This window comes from Dromiciops gliroides, chromosome 4, assembly GCF_019393635.1.
Source record: "Dromiciops gliroides isolate mDroGli1 chromosome 4, mDroGli1.pri, whole genome shotgun sequence".
NCBI lineage: Eukaryota > Metazoa > Chordata > Mammalia > Microbiotheria > Microbiotheriidae > Dromiciops > Dromiciops gliroides.
This window is the reverse complement of record NC_057864.1, coordinates 71463424-71489345: the sequence shown is the minus strand read 5'-3', so window position 1 is coordinate 71489345 and position 25922 is coordinate 71463424. Positions and strand designations below refer to the sequence as shown.

General features: G+C 37.4%; 1 protein-coding gene across 1 annotated transcript in view; it reads right to left on the bottom strand.

Annotated features, from left to right (window-relative positions):
- The window catches only part of RALGPS2 (Ral GEF with PH domain and SH3 binding motif 2), a 240984-nt gene that overhangs the window by 106509 nt on the left and 108553 nt on the right, over positions 1-25922 (bottom strand). Inside the window, 5 exon segments of the mRNA XM_044001135.1 lie at positions 822-829; positions 4226-4310; positions 11307-11396; positions 13851-13934; positions 23341-23391. Of these exon segments, the coding sequence (XP_043857070.1) occupies positions 822-829; positions 4226-4310; positions 11307-11396; positions 13851-13934; positions 23341-23391 (318 nt within the window).

Below are 25922 nucleotides of genomic sequence, written 5' to 3'. Positions count from 1 at the left end.
TTAATTATATACTGAATTTTACATTTATTGATGCTTTCACTTAAGTATGAACTAGATTGAATACATAATAATTTTCAATTCCAAAAACTATGATCCTCATTATATTGTGTAATTTCTCATCTTTGACACAAGGCTTAATTTATTTTTTTTTCCTTGCCATATTCTTTTTTTTTTTTTAAGGCAATGGGGGTTAAGTGAGTTGCCCAGGGTCACACAGCTAGTAAGTGTCAAGTCTGAGGCTGGATTTGAACCCAGGTCCTCCTGAATCCAGGGCCGGTGCTTTAACCACTGCGCCATCTAGCTGCCCCTGCCATATTCTTTTAAGGTGTGAAAGAGTATTCGAATTAAACATCCAATTTTTGTAAGTTTTTCAGAAATTGGCCAAGAAGGGAAAAACAGAATTATATAACTGTTAGCCTCTGAGATGGGAAATAGGCCCTGACTTTTATTGACAGATTGATTTATTATACATTCATCTTCACAGCTGAATAGCAAGTTCAGGGATTTCTCACTTTTGTAAACCATTGCTAGGAACAATGGCTTATTAAATTAAAAGCTCAAGGTTTAAAACAGGAGTCTACAGCTGTAGTTCTCAACTTCTTGGTCTCAGGATTCCTTTGCATTCTTAAAAATTATCAAAGATCCCTCCAAATGGGTTTGTACATGTGGGTTACAGAAATAAAAATATTTTCATACTTTATAAAAAATTTGAACTGGTGGATCCCCTGAAAGAGTCTTAAAAAAAACCCCGAGTCCCTTGGAAATGGCCAAACTTTGGAACTGTTCAGTCATAAGTCATGTCCAACTCTTCATGACTCCACGGACCAGTGTCCATGGGATTTCTTGCAAAGATAATGAAGTGGTTTGTCATTTCTTTCTCCAGTGGATCCTTCTGTCAGGTAATCAGAGGGTTAAGTGACTTGCCCAAGGTCACAAAGCTAATAAAGTGTTTGAGCCTGGATTTGAACTCAGGTCTTCCAGACTCTAAGCCCAGTGCTCTATTCACTGAGCCACCAAGCTGCCTCTTTACAGAATGAGTTGAAGTTAAATACCCTAACTATATATAAAAATAAAAGGAAATTAATTAATTATAATCTCAAATAAAAGATATGTCCAAAATAATGCAACCCTGCCTCTGCTTTCTCCCTGCTCCCAAGTAACTTGAAAGAGTTGTTTCCCAACACTGCTTAGAATAATTCTGAAGAACAAAGAGGGCAGGAGTAAAGGGAGTTTCCAGCTTGGGGAACTGAAAGCTGGAAGGCTGGACCTCCTATGTCCTACGGGTAACCTATATAGGACCCAGACAACACCTAATTCAAGTAATTTGAGACACGTCTTTTTTTTTTTATTTTTGAGACAAGACTTTTTAAGTTTAATGCTTTGACTGCTCATGTTGCTTATATTGAATTGCTTGAGTTCTTTGGGGGTATGGAGAGGGAGGAAGAGAATTTGGAACACAAAAGTTTTTTTAAAAAATTGATGTCAAGGGGCAGCTAGGCGGCGCAGTGGATATAGCACGGACTCTGGAGTCAGAAGGATCTGATTTCAAATCCAGCCTCAGACACTTAACTTTTACTGGCTGTGTGACCCTGGGCAAGTCACTTAACCCCAATTGCCTCACCCCCCCCCCCAAAAAAAAAATTGATGTCAAAATTTCTATTTTATATGTAATTTTGAAAATAAAATTCTAAATAAAAAAAAATAAAGTTCAATGCTTTGCTGCATGCTGTGGTACTGGGGCAACAAAACCACTGCGATAAGTATATCATAAGGTCAGATTCGGAAAGGATTTTAGAGGTCATTAAGTCCAACCGAATTGTACAAAAGAGGAAAGGAACTTACATTCTACAGAAAAGGCAAGGTATGAGGTGAGATGTGAACCTAGAACCTATTCCTGACTCTAGATGCATTACTCAATCCAGTATACTATGAGGTTTTATTTTAGAAGAAACAAATTCTAGTAGTTTCCAAATATAAAATTAAGGTAACAACATCATAAACTCAACTAATAACGTGTAAATCTAATTTTGTAAAACCTAAGAGGTAAATTACTCAAAAATTTAGAAAATACAATTTCACACATAGTAGGCAGTTAATATTTGTTGAATTGAAATGATTTAAACATGAGGTAATGTTGTTACATGAGATGCAGGAACACGAGTATAAAAAATATAAAAGTCAATCCTCTGGCATTTTTATTTTATTTTGCTCATTAAAAATCAGAATATGCAGTGGTGTCCTGGAGAGCATACTTGATATTCTACAGTCAGAAGATCTGAGTTTGTCTACCGGGTCTTCAATGTACCTTGGACCACACCTTGACAACCTCTGACCTTCAATTTTCTCAACAGTAAAATGAAGGAAGTGAACCAGATAATTTAAAAAGTCACCTCTGATACCAATATTCTAGGATTATACTGCTGTATAAGAGCAGCATATGACTGGACAGCACTTTAGCCTCATGGTCAGGAAGACCTGAGTTTAATCTTGCCCCTGACACAGAGTCTGTCCGTGTGACCATGGGCAAGTCACTTAAATTCTTAGTATTTCATACGTGAATTTCTTAAACAAAAAGTTACGAGCAGTTGATTCATACTGGTAATCTAGGAAATTGCATGTTTTTATTAGTGAAAATAAAATCTGAGTAAAGTACTGCCTAGAGAAAAAGAACATTTTAATCAGAAGCACTTTTTGATCCTCTGAATTTCTTCTACTTTTCTAAAAGTAATACCTTAAAATCTTGCACAACTTTAAAAAAGGGAGGGCAAAGAGGGATTAATAATTTTCTATTGATTACTATGAAACACTATATAGTTAAAAAAGAGTCATGTGCACGTAACAAAATTCTGCTGGGAATCATTTTTTCAAAAGCAATCAATCAACAGATCACTAACAAACTAAAGATGAGAAACTTAAGATTCTTATCCTAGCTCTGCCACAAATGTGTTGTGATGTTAGTCACAACACAATCTCTGGGCTTCAATTTTTCTAGGTGTAGGGTTAGATTTGAAGAGATAATTTCAAAGTTCCCTGATTAACCTACACATTAGGAAAATTCCTTAAGAAGATGATGTAGGGTTTAAAGAAAATCCAAAAATTTTATACAGCTACGGAGTCACTTTAAATTATCTTTTCTACAAGTTAATAATTAATCCTGACCAAAATACATTAATAGATATTTAAAGTATTAAAAGCACTTTCAATTCCCTCCATCTTCATAAAAGACCAGTGATGTAGTAGATAGTAAAGCAAGACCTCAGAAAGGTAAGTGGCTTAAAACGAGGGATTATTTATTCATTGTATATGTATTCATGGTACCTAGTAATTGGAATACAGAAGACAATGCATAAATACTTTCTGATTTACTGTGTTCTCATGGTTACACATCTAGTGAGCATTAGAGAAGACTGATCTGAACCCAAGTCTCTGCTAATTGTAAAACCAGCAGTACATCAACGAACAAGTTGTTATTAAGTGCTCAGCATGCAACAGACACTGTGCTAAGCACTGGGATGCACAACAAGGCAGAAACAGTTACTGCCCTTAGCATTTACATAGTGCTTTATAAAGGAAGCTTACAGTGTAACGGTGGAGACAAGTAAATAAATGTACCAAAGACAAATACAGAGTAGATGGAAAGTAACCTTCAATGGGGAAGGCTCTAGCAGCTGTAGCCTCCAAGAAAGGCTTCCTGCAAAAGGTGGCATCTGAGTGAGTTTGGAATGAAGTCAAGGATTCTAAGAGACAAAGGTGACAAGGGAGAGCTCTCCAGGAGTGGGGAAGAGCTAATGTAAAGACATGGAGGCAGGAGATGGACCGCTGAGCTAGAAGAACAGCAGGGAAGCCAATGTAGCTAGATCACAGAGTGCTTGGAGGAGCATCAAGTGTAATAAGACTGGTACCCCAAGGGCTGATCGTGGGGTAAAGGCATGCCTTGACTCTCCAGATTTATTAGAGCACAAGCTCGATAAAGTCCTGTTAAGTGAGAAGAGTTTCAGGTAGAAGTCATTCATTTGTCTATTTCCAAGGGCCTATGTTATGTAGCAGAAGACCAGAGCTTAATCACTAGGTAAGCCACAGAATAATGAAATTGTAGGGCAAACAAACATCTCAAAGACCATCTATTAAGCCAAGAACTGATCAGTGGAAGGAGCAAGCAGGCTAATTAAATCACAGATCATCGAAGAAATTAAGTATAGTTGTGTAAAAAATACTCACTGCCCATGTTTAGTTAGTCTGAAGATGGGGGCACTTTGTAAACCAGACACCACTGCCATAAGTGCATGGAGGTTATTTAATTCATACAATTTCTGAAAAATAAAAAAAAAGATAGAATTGAAAAATAAATGGCATCAGTAAAACCATTTTTAATTACACACATAAAAAGATCCTTTAGACAAGTATCATAAGCTTTGTAGTTTAAAATTGTAAAGCTTCCCATTTTCATAGTGGACAAAAAAAAGGCCATGGGATTAAACATAGCATACCCATAAACAATTAAGAGTCACTAAACAAAGAAATACATAGAAAATTTTTAAGAATTGAAGGAAGGTACAAACAAAAAGGGCAATTCTGTCACTATATTAAATTTAATAAATAGCTTAAAAAAACTGTAACAGAAATTCACTAGATCATATAACATCCTCTTTTTTGTTATTTGTAAACTGGAATATATGTTGACATGTTCATAATAAAAATTTAATTTTAAATAACTCTTAGCAGTTGATACAATATTTAATTACCTGATAATATAATATTCTAAGTATTATACCGAAATAAGGATAGAAGTCAGAAAACTGATAAAGATCTCAAAAGGTAGGTGAGTGAATTTTTAAACCATATGAAACAAATAGGTCTTTCTTTGTGGAAGATCTAGTTTCAATTGTTTCCCCAATTATGAGTGCTCAGTAGAATTTACTGATTTAAATTCTATTTTCTCAATCTAGAGAGAGAGGAGGCTATAGCAAGACAAGAGAATTGGCCTGGAAGCCAAGAGGGCCTGACTTCATTAAGTATCTAATCTGTATCAAGAATCGTGCGAAATGCTGGTAATAAAAACAAAGGTAAAAGATAATCCTTCCTCCCATGGAACTCAAAGTCTAATGGGGGAGACAACACATAAACAACAATGTACAAAAAGACTATGCACAAGGTAAGCAGGAAATAATCAACTGAGGGAAATTAGAATTAAGGGGGATCAGGAAGAGCTTCCTATAGATGGTAGGATTTTAGCTGGGACTTGAATGAAACAAGGGAATATGGGTAATAGAGAAGAGGAAGGGGAACATTTCAAGTATGAGGGATGTCTAGAGAAAATGCCTAGGCCTGAGAGACAAGAGTATCCTGATGGAGGAAGAGCAAGGAGGCCAGTGTCACTGGCCCACAGAGTATGTTGGGAAGGAAGAAAAGGTATAAGAAGACTATGGTGTGTTTATGAAAAGGTTATGAAGGGCTTTGAATACCAAAGAGAGGGTTTTTAATTTCATCAAGGAGATAACAGGGAGCCAATGACTGTAGAGAAGTGACATGGTCAGACCCACACATTAGGAAGATCAATTTCACAGGTGAGGGGAGGATTGACTGGAATGAGTAGAGACTTATGATAGGGAGACAAAGGGGCTATTGCAATTATACAGCTCTGAAGTGATGAAGACCTACACCAGGGTGTTGTCTAGAAAAGGGCACATATATGAGAGATTAAAGACAAAATCAACAGGATTTGAAAAAAGATAAGATTGGGGAGTGAGAAGAACAAGGAGTCCAGAAATGTCACCTAGTTTGTAAACCTGAGTGACTACGAGGATGGTAGTACTCTCAACAATAAGAGAAATTAAGAAGAGGGGAGGATTTTGGGGAAAAAGAGACTAACTTTAGTTTTAGACATGATAAGATTAAGATGCCTATATGACATCCAGTCTGAGATGTCTAAGAGGCATTTGGAGATTCAAGGAGAGGTCAGCAGACGGCTGAGGGCTAAATAAGCAGATTTGTGAATCACTGCCATTTTTGAGAAAATTAAATCCTCGGGAGCTGATGCAATTTACCAAGTGAAATAGCAGAGAGGGAGAAGAGAGCCCAGCCTACAGCCAGTAAGAACTGCCCACCCCAAACAGTTAAATGCTTCCTTAACCTCTTAGGCCTCTAGTCAATTCTCTAAGACACCTTTGGTAAGCATATATTCTACTGCCTTATGCATCACCTAAGAGATCTGTCTCAGCTAACTCCATATATGGAAGGGAATAAGCATTTATTAAGTTGCTTGACCTCAATTGCCTTAAAACATCTGGGGCCATCTCCAGTCATCCTGATAATTTCTTGCCACTGGACCCAGATGGCTCTAGAGGATAGAGTGAAGCTGGTGACCTGCACAGCCCTCCCTCGCTTAAAACCATTTACTATAGGTCATGACATCACCTCCTGAAGTCATGATCCTCTTTGAGAATGAAGGACAAACAATATCAGCCTTACATTCTGTCCATAACAGGAATCTCTGTTGCTCTTTGAGTCACCCATAATTTTGATTCTCTGGAGATTGTGGTGGCTCTACATAATTTGTAATTGTTATGGAATTCATGGTATAAAATTAAAAAACAAAAAACAAAAAACAAACAACCCATGAATTTTTCTGTCAAGGAAAAGTTCAGGATCCTTATTGTGGTCAAGAAAACCACCATCTTACCAGCCACCCAAAGTCACTACTTCAGAGTTATGCTCCTCGCTTCACCCAGCCCACATATCCAATTGCCAAGTTATTGTTAAAAATGTCAAAACTTTATATTTGATCCTGGAAGTAATTGGGAGCCAGTGGAATTTATTGAATTAAGAGGTAACATGGTCAAACCTACCTGTAAGGAAAATCATGTGCAGCTACATGGAGAATGGAAAGGAGTGGGGAAAGACCTGAAGTGGGGAGACAAATTAGAAGGTTGTCTAAGGTCTGGGCTAGGTAATGAAAGACTTGAACCAGGATGGTGGTTTTTATTTCAACTAAGAGGAGGGGAAAGATGCTACCAAGTTTTCTGGATTTAATTATTACTTTTATGCTGATGATTCTAGAATCTACTTATTCGGCCTTAAACTCTTTGCTGGCCTTCCAATCTTGCATCTCCAACTGGATATCCTATAGGCATCCTGATCTCATTATGTCCAAAACTAAACTCATTATCTTTTCCCCCCAAACCCTGTAGCTATTTAAACCGAGAGAATTGGACAGATGATGTTGTTTAGTCGTTTTGGTCATGTCTGACTCTTTGTGACCCCACTTGGAGTTTTCTTGGTAAAGGTATTAGAGTGGCTTGCCATTTCCTTCTCCAACTCATTTTACATATGAGGAACTGAGGTAAATAGGTTTAAGTGACTTGCCCACACCTAGTAAGTGTCTGAGGCCTGATTTGAACTTAGGAAAATGAATCTTTCTGATTTACAAGCCCAGTGCTCTATCTATTGTCTAGTGTCTTCCCAGGACTACTGTGAGAATCAAATGAAATAACCTACCATAAAAGGTTTTGCAAATTTAAAGCATAAATTCTATCTTTTATTATTATTTTTGTTGTTGTTACTATGTGGCTGGTTTGCAAAGCAGCCAATTTCTCTGAAGAAAAGCATACCTTTCTTCTTCCTTTCCCTCCCCAACCCATTGAGAAGGCAAAAAAGTACAACACCCATTATACATATAAAGTCATTCAAAGTCTTTCTACATTAGTCATGTTGTGGGAAAAAAAGAAAAAGAAAGTGAAAGAAATTATGCTTCAATCTACACTCTGAGTTCATCATATCTCTGTCTGGAGGTGGACAGTCTTTTTCATCATGAGTCTTTTTTTTCCCTTTTTTTTTTGCAGGGCAATGAAGGTTAAGTGACTTGCCCAGAGTCACACAGCTAGTAAATGTCAAGTGTCTGAGGCCGGATTCAAACTCAGGTCCTCCTGAATCCAGGGCCGGTGCTTTATCCACTGTGCCACCTAGCTGCTCCATCATGAGTCTTTTGCAATTATCATGGATCAATGTGTGGATGAGAGTAGCTAAGTCTATTACAGTTAACTGTCATTATACAATACTGTATTGCTGTTACTGTGAACAATGTTCTCCTAATTCTTCTTACTTTATTTTGTATTAGTTCATAAAGGTCTTCCCAGGATTTTCTGAAGTCATCTACTTCATCATTCCTTATAGCACAATGGTATTCCATTATAATCATATACCAGAACTTGTTCAACCAAATGGTTGTTTACAAGTCTTCACCATCACAAACTGAACTGTTATAAATATTTTTCATATATGGATCCTTTCTCTTTTACTTTGATCTCTTTGGAATACAGACCTAATGGTTGTATTGCTGAGTCAAGGGATATGCACAATTTATTTAGGCATAGTTCTGTAAGAATTAATTTGGGGACCCCCATCTTTGGCTAAAATTAGAAAGCCTCAGGGGCACCCCGCACAGCTCCCTCTGCCCCTGCACCCTAGCACGCAAGCCTCGGGTGCATCATGCCCTGGCCTCCTTCGCCCAGCAGGGGTATGCACAAAAACCCCAGCATGCCCCAGGTCCCTCCACCCAGCCGGGAGTATGCACAGAAAACCCAAGCGTCACCTTGCTCTGCCAAGCAAGGGTGTGCACGGAAACTCCTGCCCCAGCCAGCCTTGGGTGTGGCCCTTGGGGGTGCCAACAAATTAGCTTGGAGTATGTGGGCGGTTGGCTCCAAGTTTCCTGTGAAAGTTTTTTTATTCTGGGGGGGTAGACAAGCGGGGATGGGGTGGTGGTGGTGAAGGAAGACAGAGGGAAGGGGAGTAAAGGAGACACAGGTGAGCTAGACAAGAGGGGAACGTAGAGCAGAGGAGAGGGAGCAACTGAGAGAGGAAGCATAGGCTGTGGCAGCAGTGGCCAGCCACATTCACAGGGTGAGAGACACAGGGGGATAGAGAAAGTTAAAGGCAAAGCAGCTGAGGTTACAGGTCGCATATCCTACTTGTTCTTTGCCCTTATTTCTAAATTTGTTAGCAATAACCCCTATTCTTTTTGCTTTTAATTGAAAGGAGGCTGTTTAATCTTATTTCTTGGGAGAAGCAGTTGGGGAGGAGGCAGGCCCCTATAGATTAGCCCACACAAGGCTTAACGAACCTGGGGGATCTTTTAAAAAACCCCTCACAGATAGGAAGTTCCAGCCAACCAGGAGTTTATAGACTGGCGAGACAGATAATAGCTTACAGTTCCAAATATTTTTTTCAATATGGATAGACCCATTCAACAACTCCACCAACTGTGCAACAGAGTTCCTATTTTTCCATATCCCTTCTAGCATTTGCCATTTTTCTTTTCAGTCATGGTAGTCAATCTGGTAAGTATAAGTTGGTACCTCAGACTTGTTTTAATGTACATTTCTCTAATTATTAGAAATTTAGAGCAAATTTTCATATAACTATTGATACTTTTGATTTCTTCGTCTGAAAAACTGACTGTTCTTGGCCTTTAACCACTTATAAGTTGGGGAATGGCTCTTATTTTTTTTTATAAATGACTCAGTTCCCTACATTTTGAAAAATGAGACCTTTATATCAAAGAAGCTTGCTGTAAATCCCACCCCCAGTGTCCTGCTTTCCTTCGAATTTTGGCTACAGAGGAAATTAAGCATTTCTGTTGAGCTCTCCCAACCCAACCCCTATAAAACTTAAAAAACAAACAAACAAAAAAAAACCCTTGAATCAAATTCTAAGCAGAATAACAGCAGCAACAACAAAAATCACTGTGTTTCATTTTTCTAGCCCAGGACAGTGTAGGAGGGCTGAAAGAAAGATCTGGCCTGTTCTCAAAGGATCATAGAATCATACGTTTTAAGTCGGAAGGCGTCTTAAAGGCTGTTTAGTCCAACCCTTTCATTTTAGAGATGAGGAAACTGAGGACCAGGAGGTAAGTTATTTTCAGGAAATTACACATAAAATAACAGAATGTACTTGAATCTAGGTTCTCTGACTCAAGGGTATGAACAAAATTCTCAAAAGAAGAATCTCCAACTATTAAAAAAAAAACCAAAACCATATAGGGGTGGCTAGGTGGCGCAGTGGATAGAGCACTGGCCCTGGAGTCAGGAGGACCTGAGTTCAAATCCGGCCTCAGACACTTAACACTTACTAGCTGTGTGACCCTGGGCAAGTCACTTAACCCCAACTGCCTCACCACCCCCCTCCCCAAAACAACCCCCCCCCCACCACATGTAAAGTAGTGTTCCAAAATGGTTAATAATAAGAAAAATGCAAATCAAAACTGCTTTGTGGTTTCATTTCACACCTAACAAAGCGGCAAAGCTGACAAAAAAATGGGAAATGTTGGAAGAGCTGATTGTTGGTTGAACTGCGAATTGGTCCAACCATTCTAGAAAGCAATTTTTATTATGCTAATAAAATGACTAAAAAGGTCCCTATGCTTTGATCTAAATAGTCAACCGATAGGCATGTATTCCAAGGAGTTCAAAGGAATAAAGAAAGGTCATGTTATACTAAAATATTCATAGCAGCACTACACACACTCTCATAAATATATTTTTCAGTAGCTGGGAAGGGAGAAGGAAGAATCCAGAAAGTAGACAGGAGCCATATAGTAGGCTAGGGATCTGTTGTGATAGTAGTCTAGTACACTCCCACTTTGGGCCTCAAGACACACAGATACTACATTTCAGGAGGAAATAAAACATCTCTACAATTAGCAGTTGGCAATTAAAGCAGAGCCTAGAAGTTATCATGAAGTTTCTTCTGTTAAAATACACATCAAAAGATTAGGGGGGAAAAAAGACAATAAACATATCAACTGTAAAAATAAGATTAACAAAAAAGAAGTCAAAGAATCTGATTTAGGAAACATGAATTTGCATTAGACATCACCTTAAAATATTAGAGGTAGAGGAGACCTTAGAAATCATATGGTCCAACCCCCTATTTTTCATATTAGGAAACTGATGATGCCTCAAGGTCTCCAAGTCCAGTGCTCTTTCCAATTCACCACGAACAACAATCAAGGTAGGCAATATGGCCTAATCAGTAAACAAAAAGAGCCATCTAGAAACATTTCAAAGATTCAACTCAAATATAAGGAAAATGTCATGTGGGGGCAGCGAGGTGGCGCAGTAGATGAAGCACTGGCCCTGGATTCAGGAAGACCTGAGTTCAAATCCAGTCTCAGACACTTGACACTTACTAGCTGTGTGACCCTGGGCAAACCACCTAACCCTCATTGCCCTGCCAAAAAAATAAAAATAAATAAATAAAAAATAAAGTGTCAGTCATGTAAGCCCCAAAGCAGAAAAAAAAAGATTCCTTACCTTCGCAGTTTTAATATAATGACTCAAAACTTCTGCTCTGATTTTTAATGTCTGTGCATGAAGGATCTCTCGAACCACCCAAAAGCTTACCTAAAACAAAAACAAGGATAAGTGAAGGGAAAGGCTCTTTATTCAACCCACGTAAAATTAAATCCCAAAGACTAATCTAATTCCTAAATAATGGTATGACCTAATATAAAAAGCCCTGTACCTGTTTGAGGTCAGAAGGCCTGGGTTTGAATCCTTTCTGTGTTACCTACTTCAGAGTCATAGATTTACCAAACTTGGGTCACATTCAGTCCAGCCCACTCATTTTACAAATGAAGAAACTGGAGGCACAGTAGGTTAAGTGATTTCCCCAAGGTTATGAAGAGAGTTTTTAAGGTGAGACTGAATCTATATCCTCAGATTCTACAGCCAGTGCTCTTTCCAATGTACCACATGATCTTCCTTTTTAGAAGCAATAATAATAGTAGCTAGCATTTATATAGCACTTCAGGGTTCACAAAGTGCCTTATAAATATTACCTCATTTTATTCTCATAACAACCCTAGGAGGAAGGTTCTATTATTATCCTGATTTTACAGAGAAAGAAACTGAGATGGAGAGGAATTAATTGATTTGCTCAAAGAGGCTGAATTTGAACTCAGATCTTTCTGACTACAGGTCCACTATAGTGTAGTTAAGTGCTACTTAACTACCTTTAGTCAAATAAGATAATGTGTATATATAAGCTGTCAACTGTAAATCATAATTAAAACATGATATACTGAAGAATTAGAGCATCTCAAAGCTGGAAGAGATTTTAGCATTCATTAGGTTTCAACCCATAACTGACCAAGAAATCCCCTCTTCTACTTCATCAACTAGTAGTCATCCAGTCTGCTGTCAAAGACCTCCAATAAGGAGGAAGTGATGAATTCCAAAAGCAGCTCACTGGAACTTTGCATTGTTCTTCTAGAAGGGTTTTCCTTACATTGAATTTAAATTTGCCTCTTAGCAGAGTTCCTAGTTTTAAGGTGAAGTGACTTGCCCAGGGTCACACATCTACTAAGTGTCTGAGGCCAGATTTGAACTCAGATTGGGACACTCCGTCCACTACGCCACCATACGTTAACATGAGTCCTGTTTACTCCGGCTTAATAAGAAGTGAGATGTAGAAGAATTATTATGTGCCAGACACTGTGCTAAGCTCCTCACAAATATTATCTCATTTAATCCTCAAAATGACAAAGAGAGGTTAAGTGACTTGGCATAGGGTGTCTAAGGCTGGATTTGAACTCGGGTGTTCTTAACTCCAGACCCAGAGGTCTCTCTACTGCACCATGTAGCTGGCTACTATGTGTTTGGCTACTGAAATGAAACACTACATATAACTGGGGGGGGGGGCTGGTTTTTTGATATTATAGTAAATTTTGATTTTTACTCAAAACAAAATTTAACATGATACTGGCATAATCTAATTAATACCTGATGTATTCTGAAATTCTGTATAAGACATTTCTGCCTTGAATCCCCAGCCAAGGAAGCATAGAAGATCTTGCTGTAACTGTGTTACCTAAAGCACGAACTTTACCACAATCCTAATAGTATGTATGTATGTATCAAGCACATTTTAGACACATATTTACTGAATGAAAAAAAAATTCTATTAAGTACTTACTATATGCCAAGCAATGGAGATACAAACCAAAAAGTGAGACAGTTTCTGTTCTCAAGAAACTCATATTCTAACTGGAGTGAAACAACACAGAAAGGAGAATTTGGCTGAAGGGTGGGTAGCAATAATCTAAGAAGTTCTAAGGGTTCAGCAGCAGGGTGGAATCAAGGCCCAGGGCTCTTTAGGTTGGCAAGGCAGGCCAAAAGTATTAGTTTGAGGTCTGCAGGCCATAGTCACAAGGCTGATTGATAGTAAGACCTGGTAGTTCTCCATTTTACTGCTGACTCATCTCTGCAGTATGAAGAACAATGTCCACTCCCAAAGTGGAAGGCCTGGTTCAGCACCACAGGGACCAGTGGGCCTGAGAGTCTGAGTGGACTGGTGTTCTAGGCTCCTTCCCACAGGAGGGAGATTTTTTGGAAGGGCTTCAGTTTCTCCTCAGCTGTGAGGAGAAGAAAATGTAAATGGGCGATTAAATTAAAAGGCACAAATTCTAGTTCCAATCCTTGAATTAACTAGTTGTGTGACTAATGTCCCATCCAATTCTAATATTTATGTATTAAAATGAATAAGATCTTTTAATATTCTTGAGACTCAGATAATATTTGAGCTTTGTGTATCCAGAATTATAACTAAAGAAGAAAACAGAAACAAGACATTTTTGTCTTCTATAAAATTTTAGGTTCTGTAACAGATCATCAATTTCAATTTTTCTAACAAATCCCTTTGAATGCGGTGATGCTAGAATAGCACATTCTGTAAAAAGAAGACACCACTTTGACAATGTTTACTTTAGGAGAAAGTTCAACAAACACTTCTTAATGAAAACTTACACTTAAAGAATCACATTTTTGAAGAGTATTACCATTTTAGGGAAGACTTACATGATTAAATCTTCTTGTGAAGGCAACTGCGTTTGGTGCAGAACTATACTTCTCTTTTTTATTCCATCCACAACTTGAAAGCTCCTGAAAAATTAATGATAAACGTAATATGAATTAAATAGGCAGAAGATTTCCTTGCTACAGTAAGAAGAGTCCCCTGGATTCAGGAGGACCAGAGTTCAAATCTGGCCTCAGACACTTGACACTTACTAGCTGTGTGAGCCTGGGCAAGTCACTTAACCCCAATTGCCTCACACAAAAAACAAATAAAACAACAACCAAAAAATAATAAAAATCAAAGGGTTACAACATATAAATATATACACATGTATATACATATAAATATATACATATATATATATACACACACACATATATATAAACTTTTATAATCCTCCCTCAAACACAAATATTCAAAGAAATATTTAATTTTCTAATTTTACTAGATATGTCAAAATGTATTTCCTCTATTTTTGTCTTTTATTTTTCCTATTTCTAAACTACCATTTTCATTTCTAAAATATGAATCCATAATTTAAGTTGTCAATTTATTGTATAGGGACCTCAGAAACCAGTCTAAGCCCTTTGTCAGAAACGCAGCTAACCACTCAAATAGTGTTGTGCAGTCCTAGTGTTGCTAGCAGGTCATCACTCAAAGAATCCAAGCAGGCAGCAGTCAGTGGGTGAAGGCTTCTTTATTCATCTTCACAAAGATGGGCACTCTTCTGAATGTGTCAAGAGAATGCAATGAAGTGAGGTCCCTCACCTCTATTTACACCCCTCAAAGTTCCCTCTGGACCAATCACATTACAGTTTCCATTTACATACGGCATTACAAAAACAACCAATCACAGCATATAGTACCAACCTCCCATATATGGTAACTCTAAGGACCAATCAGATTGTAACAGCTGACCAATCAGACTGCCCCATTAACAAACCAATCAGATTGCATTGGTCGACCAATCAGATTGCAGTACTAGGCCTTAACCTGATTCTGGGCAAGAATGTCTTCATTCCTTACCAGAACAGTGCTGTGTTAACACATATAACCATATATAACTTGTCAAGAAACAAAACTCAAGTCGGGGTTTGAACATTGGGGTCCCATGGGGATCACCTCGGGTGCCTCAAGGTGAACTCCCAGCTTAGTTTGGCTCTCACAAAACACAGGCCTCCTTCCAGGCCATGCTCAGGCATAAGGCACTGGAGCGGCCCCCTGTTGGGAGGTTTGGGCAACAAAGCTGTAGGGCCTGAAACCAGACTCACTCTCTACCTTTAAGGCTCTGAGAAGAGTCCAAATGCGGTCTTTTCTCTCACCTTTATTATACAGATTAGAAAACCGAAGTATTGGGGTAGCTAGGTGGTGCAGTGGATAGTGTACTGGCCCTGAAGTCAGGAGGACCTGAGTTCAAATCTGGCCTCAGACACTTACTAACTGTGTGACTCTAAGCAAGTCACTTAACCCCAATTGCCTCACCAAAAAAACAAACAAAAAACCTTCAGTACTACAATGATTTTTACATATTCACCTATGCATATACATATACACGTGGGCCAATAGCACATTATTAAATAGTATAGTGTATTGTTTACAAATTTTAGATTATCATTAAACATATAAGCAAAAAATAATAAAAATTCATTAAAGTAATGGAGCATGTATACATTTCCAAAATTAAATTATTTATCCCAGTAGGGTATACTTAGGTCTAGAGAACTTATATAACATTTAGATAATAAACAGAAAGTTTGGAGAACATTCCTAAAGTTTTGTTTAAACTTTAAGGAATAAAACCTGTCAACAAGTCACTGCAATCATTTAACAAAATAAACCATTTCAAGGCTTACTGCCATAAATGAGGCCAATTTCTTTTTACATTTTTTCTTTTCTAATGCTTGGGCCTTCCAGCTACTTACCCCTTCACTCAGGAATTTTAGAGGTTATCTAGTTATATAAAAATGTGCTGATTTTATTTTTGCAACAGCAAAATGACTGCTGCATTCCAAGTATAGGCTGATCTGATCTATCTCCTGGATATAGTGAAGGTGCTCATAGTATACTTCTCCATACTCACTCCAGGTCGTTAGACTGAATAAAGCTTTTTTTTTTTTTTGGTGGGGCAATGGGGGTTAAGTGACTTGCCCAGGGTCACACAGCTAGTAAGTGTCAAGTGTCTGAGGCTGGATTTGAACTCAGGTACTCCTGAATCCAGGGCCAGTGCTTTTATCCACTGCGCCACCTAGCTGCCCCCCCCCTTTTTTAAAGTGAGGCAGTTAGGGTTAGTGACTTGCCCAGGGTCACACAGCTAGTAACTGTCAAGTGTCTGAGGCCGGATTTGAACTCAGGTACTCCTGAATCCAGGGCTGGTGCTTTATCCACTGTGCCACCTAGCCGCCCCTGAATAAAGCTTTCTTAAAGAAAACAAAAGGTAGATTTTGTTGGGGATAAAAAGGTATCTAAAGTAAAGGTTGGGAAACAACCCTCATCAAAACTTTGGAGAAGATGATGGTTTCATAGAGAAGGGGAGGGAAAAGTAAAACTGTACACTTAGAGTTTAGAAACCCTGAGGCTCTTCCTGAAAAGAGACACGTTCTAAGGGTGAAGAAGGTACTTGCTAAAGAGCCATAGAAGCTATCACTCAGGAAGAGGCACAGAAAAAGAAAAGCTGGTGATTCCCTGGCCTTATACTGAGACAGCTATTTCTTAATCAAATAACAACAGAGAGGCAAGTTGTTTTCCCTGGGCATGTACTGAGAGAAGAAGAGGACAAATACATGGAGGGAGACTGGATCTCCCTAGCTTGGTTAAGCTGGAAGTACCAATCACAGCCCAATCCCAATACTGATAGACATGGGAGCTTTGTCCTATTCCTTGGGCACTGGCCAGTCTGTCCCTTCTTAGGTAAAGCCCTCCACTTCCAAGAGCTCGCTTTACTGGTTATGGACCACCTTTCGTCCTACTGCAGTTCTCAACTCCTAAACTCACCTGATCCAGAAGCCTCAGCCTTCCCAAGCCCAGGGCCTTTCCAGTATCTTATACTGTATTCACCTCTTTACACTACAATTCTGCTAGCTTACAGGCTGCTCCTTTCATAGACACTTCTGTGCCTTTGCACTGGCTACAAGGAAATGTCTTAAATATCCCCCTTCCTCATTACAGCTTCCTGGTTTCATTCAAAATTCAGTTCCAATCTGACCATCTGTGAGAGGCCTTTGCAAGTCATCACTTCCCTGTTCCTTCTTACTAGTGCCTTCTCTCTGAAATGTTCTTCCAATTACACTGTAAATATCTTATTTGTACATAGTTATTTGCATCTTGTCTCTCCCTCTATAATGTGAGTTCTCTGAAGGTAGGTATCACATTTTAGCCTCCCTCTATATGTAACTTAGCAAAGTGCCTGGCACATAAATAGTAAGCACTTAATAAGTGACTACTGACTAATCAACTAGTCTTAGAAAGAAATTCATTCTTCAAAAAATGAAAGATCCAAGAAAGGAACATCTGGATAATTCTCTAAAACAGGCAGGAACAGAGGTAGGAATAATGGGAAGGTCAGGAACAAGGAAACAATTCATTTCCTTGTAGAGTTTGTGATAGAAAAGAAGAGGAAACTAGGAACAGTATGACATGAAACTTAGATTTTTTTGGAAAGTAGATTTCAAAGAGTTGAGAGGAAAAGCAGGTAGGATCCCAAGGACTAAAATTTTAAAGAAGTCAACCCAAGAGGACTGGGAGTTGCTCAAAAATGAAATTTTGAGACACAAAGGGAAAAAACATTCCACTGAGGAAAATAAAAGTGTCATGTCCAAAACGCGATGTGACTGAATATAATCAACAGATTTTAAAAAGAAATATACAGAAAGTAAAGGCAAGACCAGGTAACAAAAAGATGAATAAAATAGTGTGGTATAGTCCTATTTTTAAAAAGTGTTAGGAGTGTTAAAATTCAGAATGAGTTGAGGCTAGGGAGGGATGCCAAGTAGAAAAGCCTTTTTTTTGGGGGGGGGGTGGCTTCTTTTACTTTGTTTTTTAATCTAGGAATAAAAGGAGAATCAAAGAAGAAACTGACAACTTTTCTTGGGGATCAATGACCTCCAAAGTGAGGGGCTGTGGCATGATCCCAGAAAGTATGTGACCAAATGATCAAAGGAAAGAAAGATGGGTGGTAGTCCCACCCTCCCTCCAACATTTATCTCCTGACTTGTCTCCAACAAAACCATGCCACCTCCTTCAGTCCCACAATGTGCCCCTCATTTATACAGGTGCCCTAAGGAAAATCTCCCCTCTCTTTAGCCCCAAGATCACATTGTATTTATAGCAGGTCTCCTTTGGCTGGCTCGGTGATTTTCATTTTTGGTGGGATAGGCACACAGTATGATCGGTCACAGATGGGTTACAATTTATATCAAAAAGCTTATCTTTCCTCACAAACTCACCTGTATTCCAAATCTGCCTATTACTGTTGACTTACCACTATCCTTCCAACCAGTTACCTGTAATTTTTACCTCTAGAATATTGCTCACATCTCTTGTTTCTATTCATTCATACACCCCTCTCCCTAGCTCAGGGCCTCATCATCTCTCACCTGAATCACTGCCTCAGAATTGGTCTTGTTACCTAATCTGTCCTGCACACATTGGTCTGACAAGGTCACTTCCCTACTCAAATGACTGGTTCCCAACTGATTCATTTCAAATGTCACTTCACCTTTATCTCATTCCTTATGAATTTCTAATTTTGTGTTAGTTTTATAACATACAGAATTATTAGTATGAGTAGTGAAAATATGTATAACTTACATGTAAACAAATGTGCATGCAAATGTTTTTGTAGTTGTTGATCGAGGCACATAATCGCTTTATCTACACTATAGATGATACTCTAAAAGATCTTTCTTCCAGTCTCTCTTCTTTTCTCCTTGGTTTCCTCAGGACTCAGCTTAAGTAGCACTTTCTGCATGAAGCCCTTCCTTACTGGTCCCTCTATTCACTAGTGCCTTGTTCTCCAAGGTCATTTTCTGCCTGCTTTAGGTATGTTTTCTATATACCTGTATCTTTACATAATCTAGTCTTTATAATGTTAAGCTCCTAGTGGGACAAGAGAGTTTTGCTTTTATTTTTGTATTTCTAGTGACTAGCACAGCACCTGGTACGGAGTAAGCAGTAAATAAATGATCGCTGATTGAACCGATCTTTCCCCTAGACTGTAGAACACAAGATCTTAACTTTTTTCTAAAGTGCCCCTGAACCAACATCACACAAAATTCATGTGCACGAGTGAACATAGGATTAACATTTACTTTTGGAAAGCTAGATCAATGATTCATTTTAATAGGCAGAATGAAAAATATTCTCAAAGTTTTAAATAAAATGCAAATTAAAATAACAGATGGCACATCTAGTAGTCAGTTAAAAGAACTTATTGAGTAAAGCACCCCCCCAAAATGCTTAAAAACAAGACCATTAAACTTAAAACCACAGCTCTTACTAGTGTTTGTAATTCTCCAGAAAAAATAGTTTACATTTATATCATACTTTAAAGTTTGCAGAGTGCTTTATATAAAGAATCCTCACATCTATGAGGTAGGTACTATTATTATCCCCAGATAAGGAAATGAGCTCCGTATTGTATTCAATTTGTATTCCCTCCTAGAAGCTCCTGGAGCTACTGGGAGTGACATAAGAAGAACAGTACTCCAGGAATATCCAGACTGGAAGTTTTATGGAAGAGAGATCAGGAAAGGGGAGAGACTTGAGGTATGGACATACCTTCCAAGTTGCCAATGAAGCCTTAATGCCTAATTCTTTGCCTCTAGCCATTCAACTAGTTACATAAGGAAATGAAATGGGGTTGGTGGTGCGGGATGTAGATGATGCAGTGAACTCCACTTCTTGGTAACCATCCATTAACAAACACATTCGAGAATTTCACAAGGAATTGTAGAAAAAGTGGCAGGGGGGCAGCTAGGTGGTGCAGTGGATAGAGCACTAGCCCTGGATTCAGGAGGACCTGAGTTCAAATCCGGCCTCAGACACTTAACAATTACTAGCTGTGTGACCCTGGGCAAGTCACTTAACCCCAATTGCCTCACAAGAAAGAAAGAGAGAAAGAAAGGAAGAGAGAAAGAAATAAAGGAAGGAAGGAAGGAAGGAAGGAAGGAAGGAAGGAAGGAAGGAAGGAAGGAAGGAAGGAAGGAAGGAAGGAAGGAAGGAAGGAAGGAAAGAAGGAAAGAAAGAAAGAAAGAAAGAAAGAAAGAAAGAAAGAAAGAAAGAAAGAAAGAAAGAAAGAAAGAAAGAAAGAAAGAAAGAAAGAAAGAAAGAGAAAAAGTGTCAGGGAGTTCGCACACTATTTTCTCTTCTTCCTTTTGACAAGTGGGATGTTTTCCAGTCCTATAGTACCCCTCTCATTCACCATGATCCTCCAGAAATCACTGAAAGTAGCTCAGCAATCACACTTTCCAGTTCTAGCAGTAACTGGGGCCATAGTTTACTTGGAATTAGTCACTCACACTCATCAAGGGTTGCTCAGTAATGAGAGAGCATGGTTTATCTATCAGATTTATGGACAGAGGAAGAATTTAGGACCAAAGAAGATATATAGGGCATTACAAAATGTAAAATAGATAATTTTGATTATATAAAAATTACAAACCTTTTGCACAAACAAAAACAATGTAACCAAAACTATAAGGAAAACAGAAAACTGGAAAAGAATTTCTGCAACAAGAATCACTGCTAAAGGCCTCGTTTCTCAAATACAAAGATAAGAGAACTGAGTCAAAATTATAAAAATATAAGTCATTCCCCAATTAATAAGGAGTCAAAGGATATGAAGAGGCATTTTTCAGACAAAGAAATCAAAGCTAGCTATAGTCATATGGAAAAATGCTCTAAATTATTACTGATCAGAGATATGCAAATTAAAACAACTCTGAGGTACCATCTCACATCTATCAGAGTGGCAAACATAACAAAAAAGGAAAATTTTGAATGTTGGAAGGGATGTGGGAAAACTGGGACACTAATCCACACTTGGTAGAGTTGTGAACTCATCTAACCATTCTAGAAAGCAATTTGGAACTAAGCCCAAAGGGCTATAAAACTGTGTATACTCTTTAACCCAGCAATACCACTATAGGTTTATTTCCCAAAGACATCCCAAAAAAGAGAAAAAGACCTATTTGTGCAAAAATATTTATAGCAGCTCTTTTTGTAGTAGCTAAGAATTGGAAACCAAAACCAAAAGAATGTCTATCAATTAGAGAATGGCTAAACAAGATGTGGTATATGATTGTAATAGTTTATTGTGCTATAAGAAATGACAAACAAGATTGTAACGATTGGAATGACGCCACCTGCTGGATACTTACTGTAGAAGAGTTCTGCCCATGAAGGGAAGGTCTTTGAGGGCAAGACCAGGAGTCAGGAAGTGACGCGGGCGAGTGGGAGGAGGAAGGAAGAGACGGGCGCTCGGTCTCACTCTCTTTCCTGGGGACGCTGGCGGAGAAGGGAGCTAAAAATGTGCTCTCCCTTTAATAGATAGAAATCTAGGCCTTTCTCTCTCTCTTTACCAAATTCTTGTTTTCCTTAATAAATGCTTAAAAGCCTAACTCTTGCTAAAGCTTATAATTTATTGGCGACCACTCATTAGATATTTTAGACAGACTAGCTAGAATTTTAGCCCTTAACAAGATGATTTCAGAAAGGCCTGAAAAGACTTATATGAAGTGATGTAGTTAAGTGAGCAGAACCAGGAGAACATTATACACAGTGACAGCAATATTGTATGATAAAGAACTGTGAATGACTTAACTATTCTCAGCAATATAATGATCCAAGACAATCCCAAAGTACTGATGATGAAGCATATTATCCACCTCCAAAGAAAGATGTGATTAACTGAAGATAGACTGAAGCATGCTATTTTTTACTTCATTTCTTTTGTTTTCTTATACAAAATGACTAATATGGTAATGTTATACATAATTGTACGTGTCACCTATATCTTATTGCTTACTGCCTCAGGGAAGGTGGAGGGAAGGAAAGGAAGGAGGGATAGAATTTGGAATTCAAAACTTTAAATAAAAACATTCTTTTTTGGTGAAGCAGTTGGGGTTAAGTGACTTGCCCAGGGTCACACAGCTAGTAAGTATTAAGTGTCTGAGGCTGAATTTGAACTCAGGTACTCCTGACTCCGGGGCTGGTGCTCTATCCACTGAGCCACCTAGCAGCCCCCTAAAACATTTATTTTTTAAAAAGGGAGAAGAGTAGAAAGAGCAAGAAAATTTACACCAAAAGGTACATGAGATGAAAATCTAAGTTCTGAATAAAATCAACAAGTAAAAAAAAAAAAAAAAAGCAGGGTTCAGTGTTCATTTACTATATCCCTAATTATCTTGAGTATCAATTCACCATTAGCCAACTTTGTTCTGTCCTTTCCAGATCAAAGATCATTCTTCTTGGCAAAGAAAACAAAATCAAAATAAAGTTGAGCAGTAATTCCTTTTCTCCATTATCACCAGGGATCACCCTATCTAGGCCAATCAATGGTCCTATGCATGTTTGATCTTCTTTTCCCTAATACAGCTTTTTAAAAACCCCAATTTTTTGCTGTCTTTTGCTAACCCTCATACTGTAGAATCTTTAGATCCCAGGCTTTAAGTAAATCTCCCATGTGCTGAGTCCTACACCAGATGCTTTAAATATATCTAAATATTCCTTCCTTTAAAGAATTGTCTCATCTTTCTTATTTTCTGTTTCAATAAGGTGTCTATATGCATTACTATGGCCCTTCTGAGAGGCAATGTGGCTTAGTGAATAGAGAGCTGGCCATGTAGCTAAAAGGGTCTGAGTCTCCCTTTAAACCACATAACCCTAAGTAAATCATTTGAATCCCACATTCATGGACATGAAAATCCAAGTGCAAATTTTAATGTCACTATATTCAGCAATAGCAGAAATATGATATATTAAATAGAACTAAAATATATTTATCATTGAACACATTAACCTCTCAAATCCTTAATTTCTTCATTTGTGAAATGAGGGAGATTAGATCATCCCTAAGGTCCTTTCCCATTCTAAAATTCTGATTCTATAAGCAGTAGAACTGTCAGCACTAAGCTTTCACCACATCAAGAACACATGACATTTTTATAGTACCAAATTCTTAAAAAGTAATTTTACTTTACAACTCTACAAATATTTAAATTAATGCAATGTACAGGGTGGGCCAAAAAGTCACAAATATTTAATAACTAACTCTTTGATTTTTTTGTTTTTAATTTATAATACCATAGCATCATATACAGTATATGCAGGAAGTGAATTTACATTACGTGTAGAAAAACAAATCTTGTAAATGGTGAAAAATAAAGAAAAAATAATTTTCAGAAAGTTATTAAAACACCAGATCCCTTCATGACTTTTGGCCCACCTATATTTAGCCATTTTAAATTTGAGAAATAAGATCCAAGTATTACTCACATCTGGTTGAATAGCCTTAAATACTGGGACATCCATTAATGTTATCTGACCCTGAAATGAAAAAATAATAAATTATATTCAAAATTAAAATTTTGTAATCCTATAAAACACATCAGGCTTGCTGACCAGATTTTGTTAGTCACATCTGCAATATCTTAAAACACTCAAAGTGATAGAATTTTTTCACCTATAGACAATATAAGGAGTTTACATAAACAACATATAATGTGCACATATATATATATATACATACACTTCAAATTTTAAAGCAAATTTCTTTTATGAAATGTAAGCATTCCATTTCAATGTAACCTAATTCATTTTTAAAGTATTCTTATGAAATATAATAATGCCCATTTAAAGAGAGAAACAGACCTTGTACTGATCACATACTAAATACTAAATACTAAAGTGAAATACTAAAGAACAGATTTCATATGTCCCAATTCACAGACTGGTATTCTTTGTATGACTACTATACCACAATGCCCTGTACAGTACATATTTGACAAAGATAAAAGTTTCTACTTAATTTGGAGAAGGGCAAAAATGACACTTTGTCATTAGTATCAATTAATATCCATTAGAATATACTCCTTAAAGACTCCCATTAAAATTTTTGCATAATTTAAACTTAAGATATGACTCCTAATGCATACTACTAATCATCTGTCCTGGGTACCCGCATGAGAGTTATTGCTCCCATTTTAATAATTTTGCTTTCTTGCCAAAAGAAGAGGAACCACATACAATAAGTCCCAATGACTGACAAAAATGGCAATTGCCTTTTCGAGCTCCTATCGTTACATGTGTGGGAAATTGTATTCAGGACTATTTAAAATGCATATATTACCAAAATCATTATTGGCAGTGTTGAAATACTTTCCCCCCAGAAAAGAGAAATAGTTTCGGAATGAGTATCCTACAGCACATTACCACAATATATTAATATTTGTCTATATGTAAAACTATATATGTATACTCTTCTACATATTTCATTTAGGACAATATATCTTATAACTTAGAAAAAGTTAATGCCTTCTGATAATCCACTTTTATTTCTAAACTGTAGGTTACTACATAGTTAAAATTTAACTTATTTAGGAAAATATCAAATGGCTCCTTAAAAGTTTCATTTTTAAAAATGCCTCAATGTGCCTAGTGGCATTTAATCTAATCTCCATCAGTTTTCATGGGAAGTGGGGGGAGGAGAAGAATGCTTTCTATGCTTATGATGAACAAAACTTTTCCTCAACTGGCAAGTGAGAAACTACCAGCAATATCAATCACTGATGGAATATTTATTCATATGTATATAAAGTATGCAAAGTCCTGTGCTAAGTACTGAATGGGAAATAAACAGATTCCTATCTTGACAAAATTTACAAGACATTTGCCATTAATTGACAAATGTACAGTACTGAACAAGATCATTTCTATGGCGATACCTACAAGAAGATTAACTGAATCTTCTATTATTTTTATAAATTTTGGCATTTACCCAACTAAATACTTTTAGTAAATATATTTCACAGAACCAGATTTCCAAAATTACTACAGAAATGGAAGAACTTCTCCAAATTGTGTAAGATCATTAACGCTTTGGCACTTCATGTCAATACAAGCACTCCCACAAATTGTCAATGTCCTATGGATAAATAGCGATATTGTTTTTTCCATCTCTTAACCTAGTTCAACTTTAACCATTTTGTTTCTTTTATTACTACCGCTCTGCCCAGACAGGAAAAAGATGACCTAGGCTGACCTGCCACCTAGTGGCTAACACTAAAAATTATCTTAGCAACTTTTCCTGTCCCTGGGAAGAATGACATATTAAACACACAACTTGCTTATCTTTCATTGATCCTAGTTCAACCAATCATACCTCAAGCCAGCTCTCAAAAAATATAAATAAATCTTCTTTTAACTCTCTCCCAACCACATGCCCTCTATCTCTTACCTTTAAACCAAGAGAATCCTATTGCTACCCCAAACCCTATTCCATCTCTGGACCAAAGGATTATTGTAATCAACTCATTTATAATATACCTGTATCAAAGAAAATGAAAGTCATTGTTTTAGGGGCAGAGGAGAGATTAGGAAAAAAAAATCTGGCGACACCATATTCTTTAAAATACCATAGTTTCATTTCAAAATCTTTAGTTCCTCAATTTTCATTCATTAAGTGCTTACTATGTGCTAGGCACTATGCTAGGCAGAGGGGATACAAATATAAAACAACAAATTCTAATAAACCTATTTTCTTGAAATGATACTGATAGCTAATAAACTTTGTTATTTGTGATATTCAGGCAATGTGGTATATAATGGGGAAAATGCCAGACTTGGCATCAGAAAGATGTGGAGTGTGAATCTCAGCCTTCAACACTTATTGACCATGTGGCCTAGGGAAAAACAGTTAACATCTGGAACCTCAGTTTCCTCATTTGTAAAATAGGGATAATTCCTAAGGTATCCATTTCATTTTACTGTGAGCATAAAAGGGAATAATATAGAAAAAGACTTTGTAATTGCTTAAAGCACTTATAGTTCTTTCATTTTAATATCTTATTCTAGCTAAT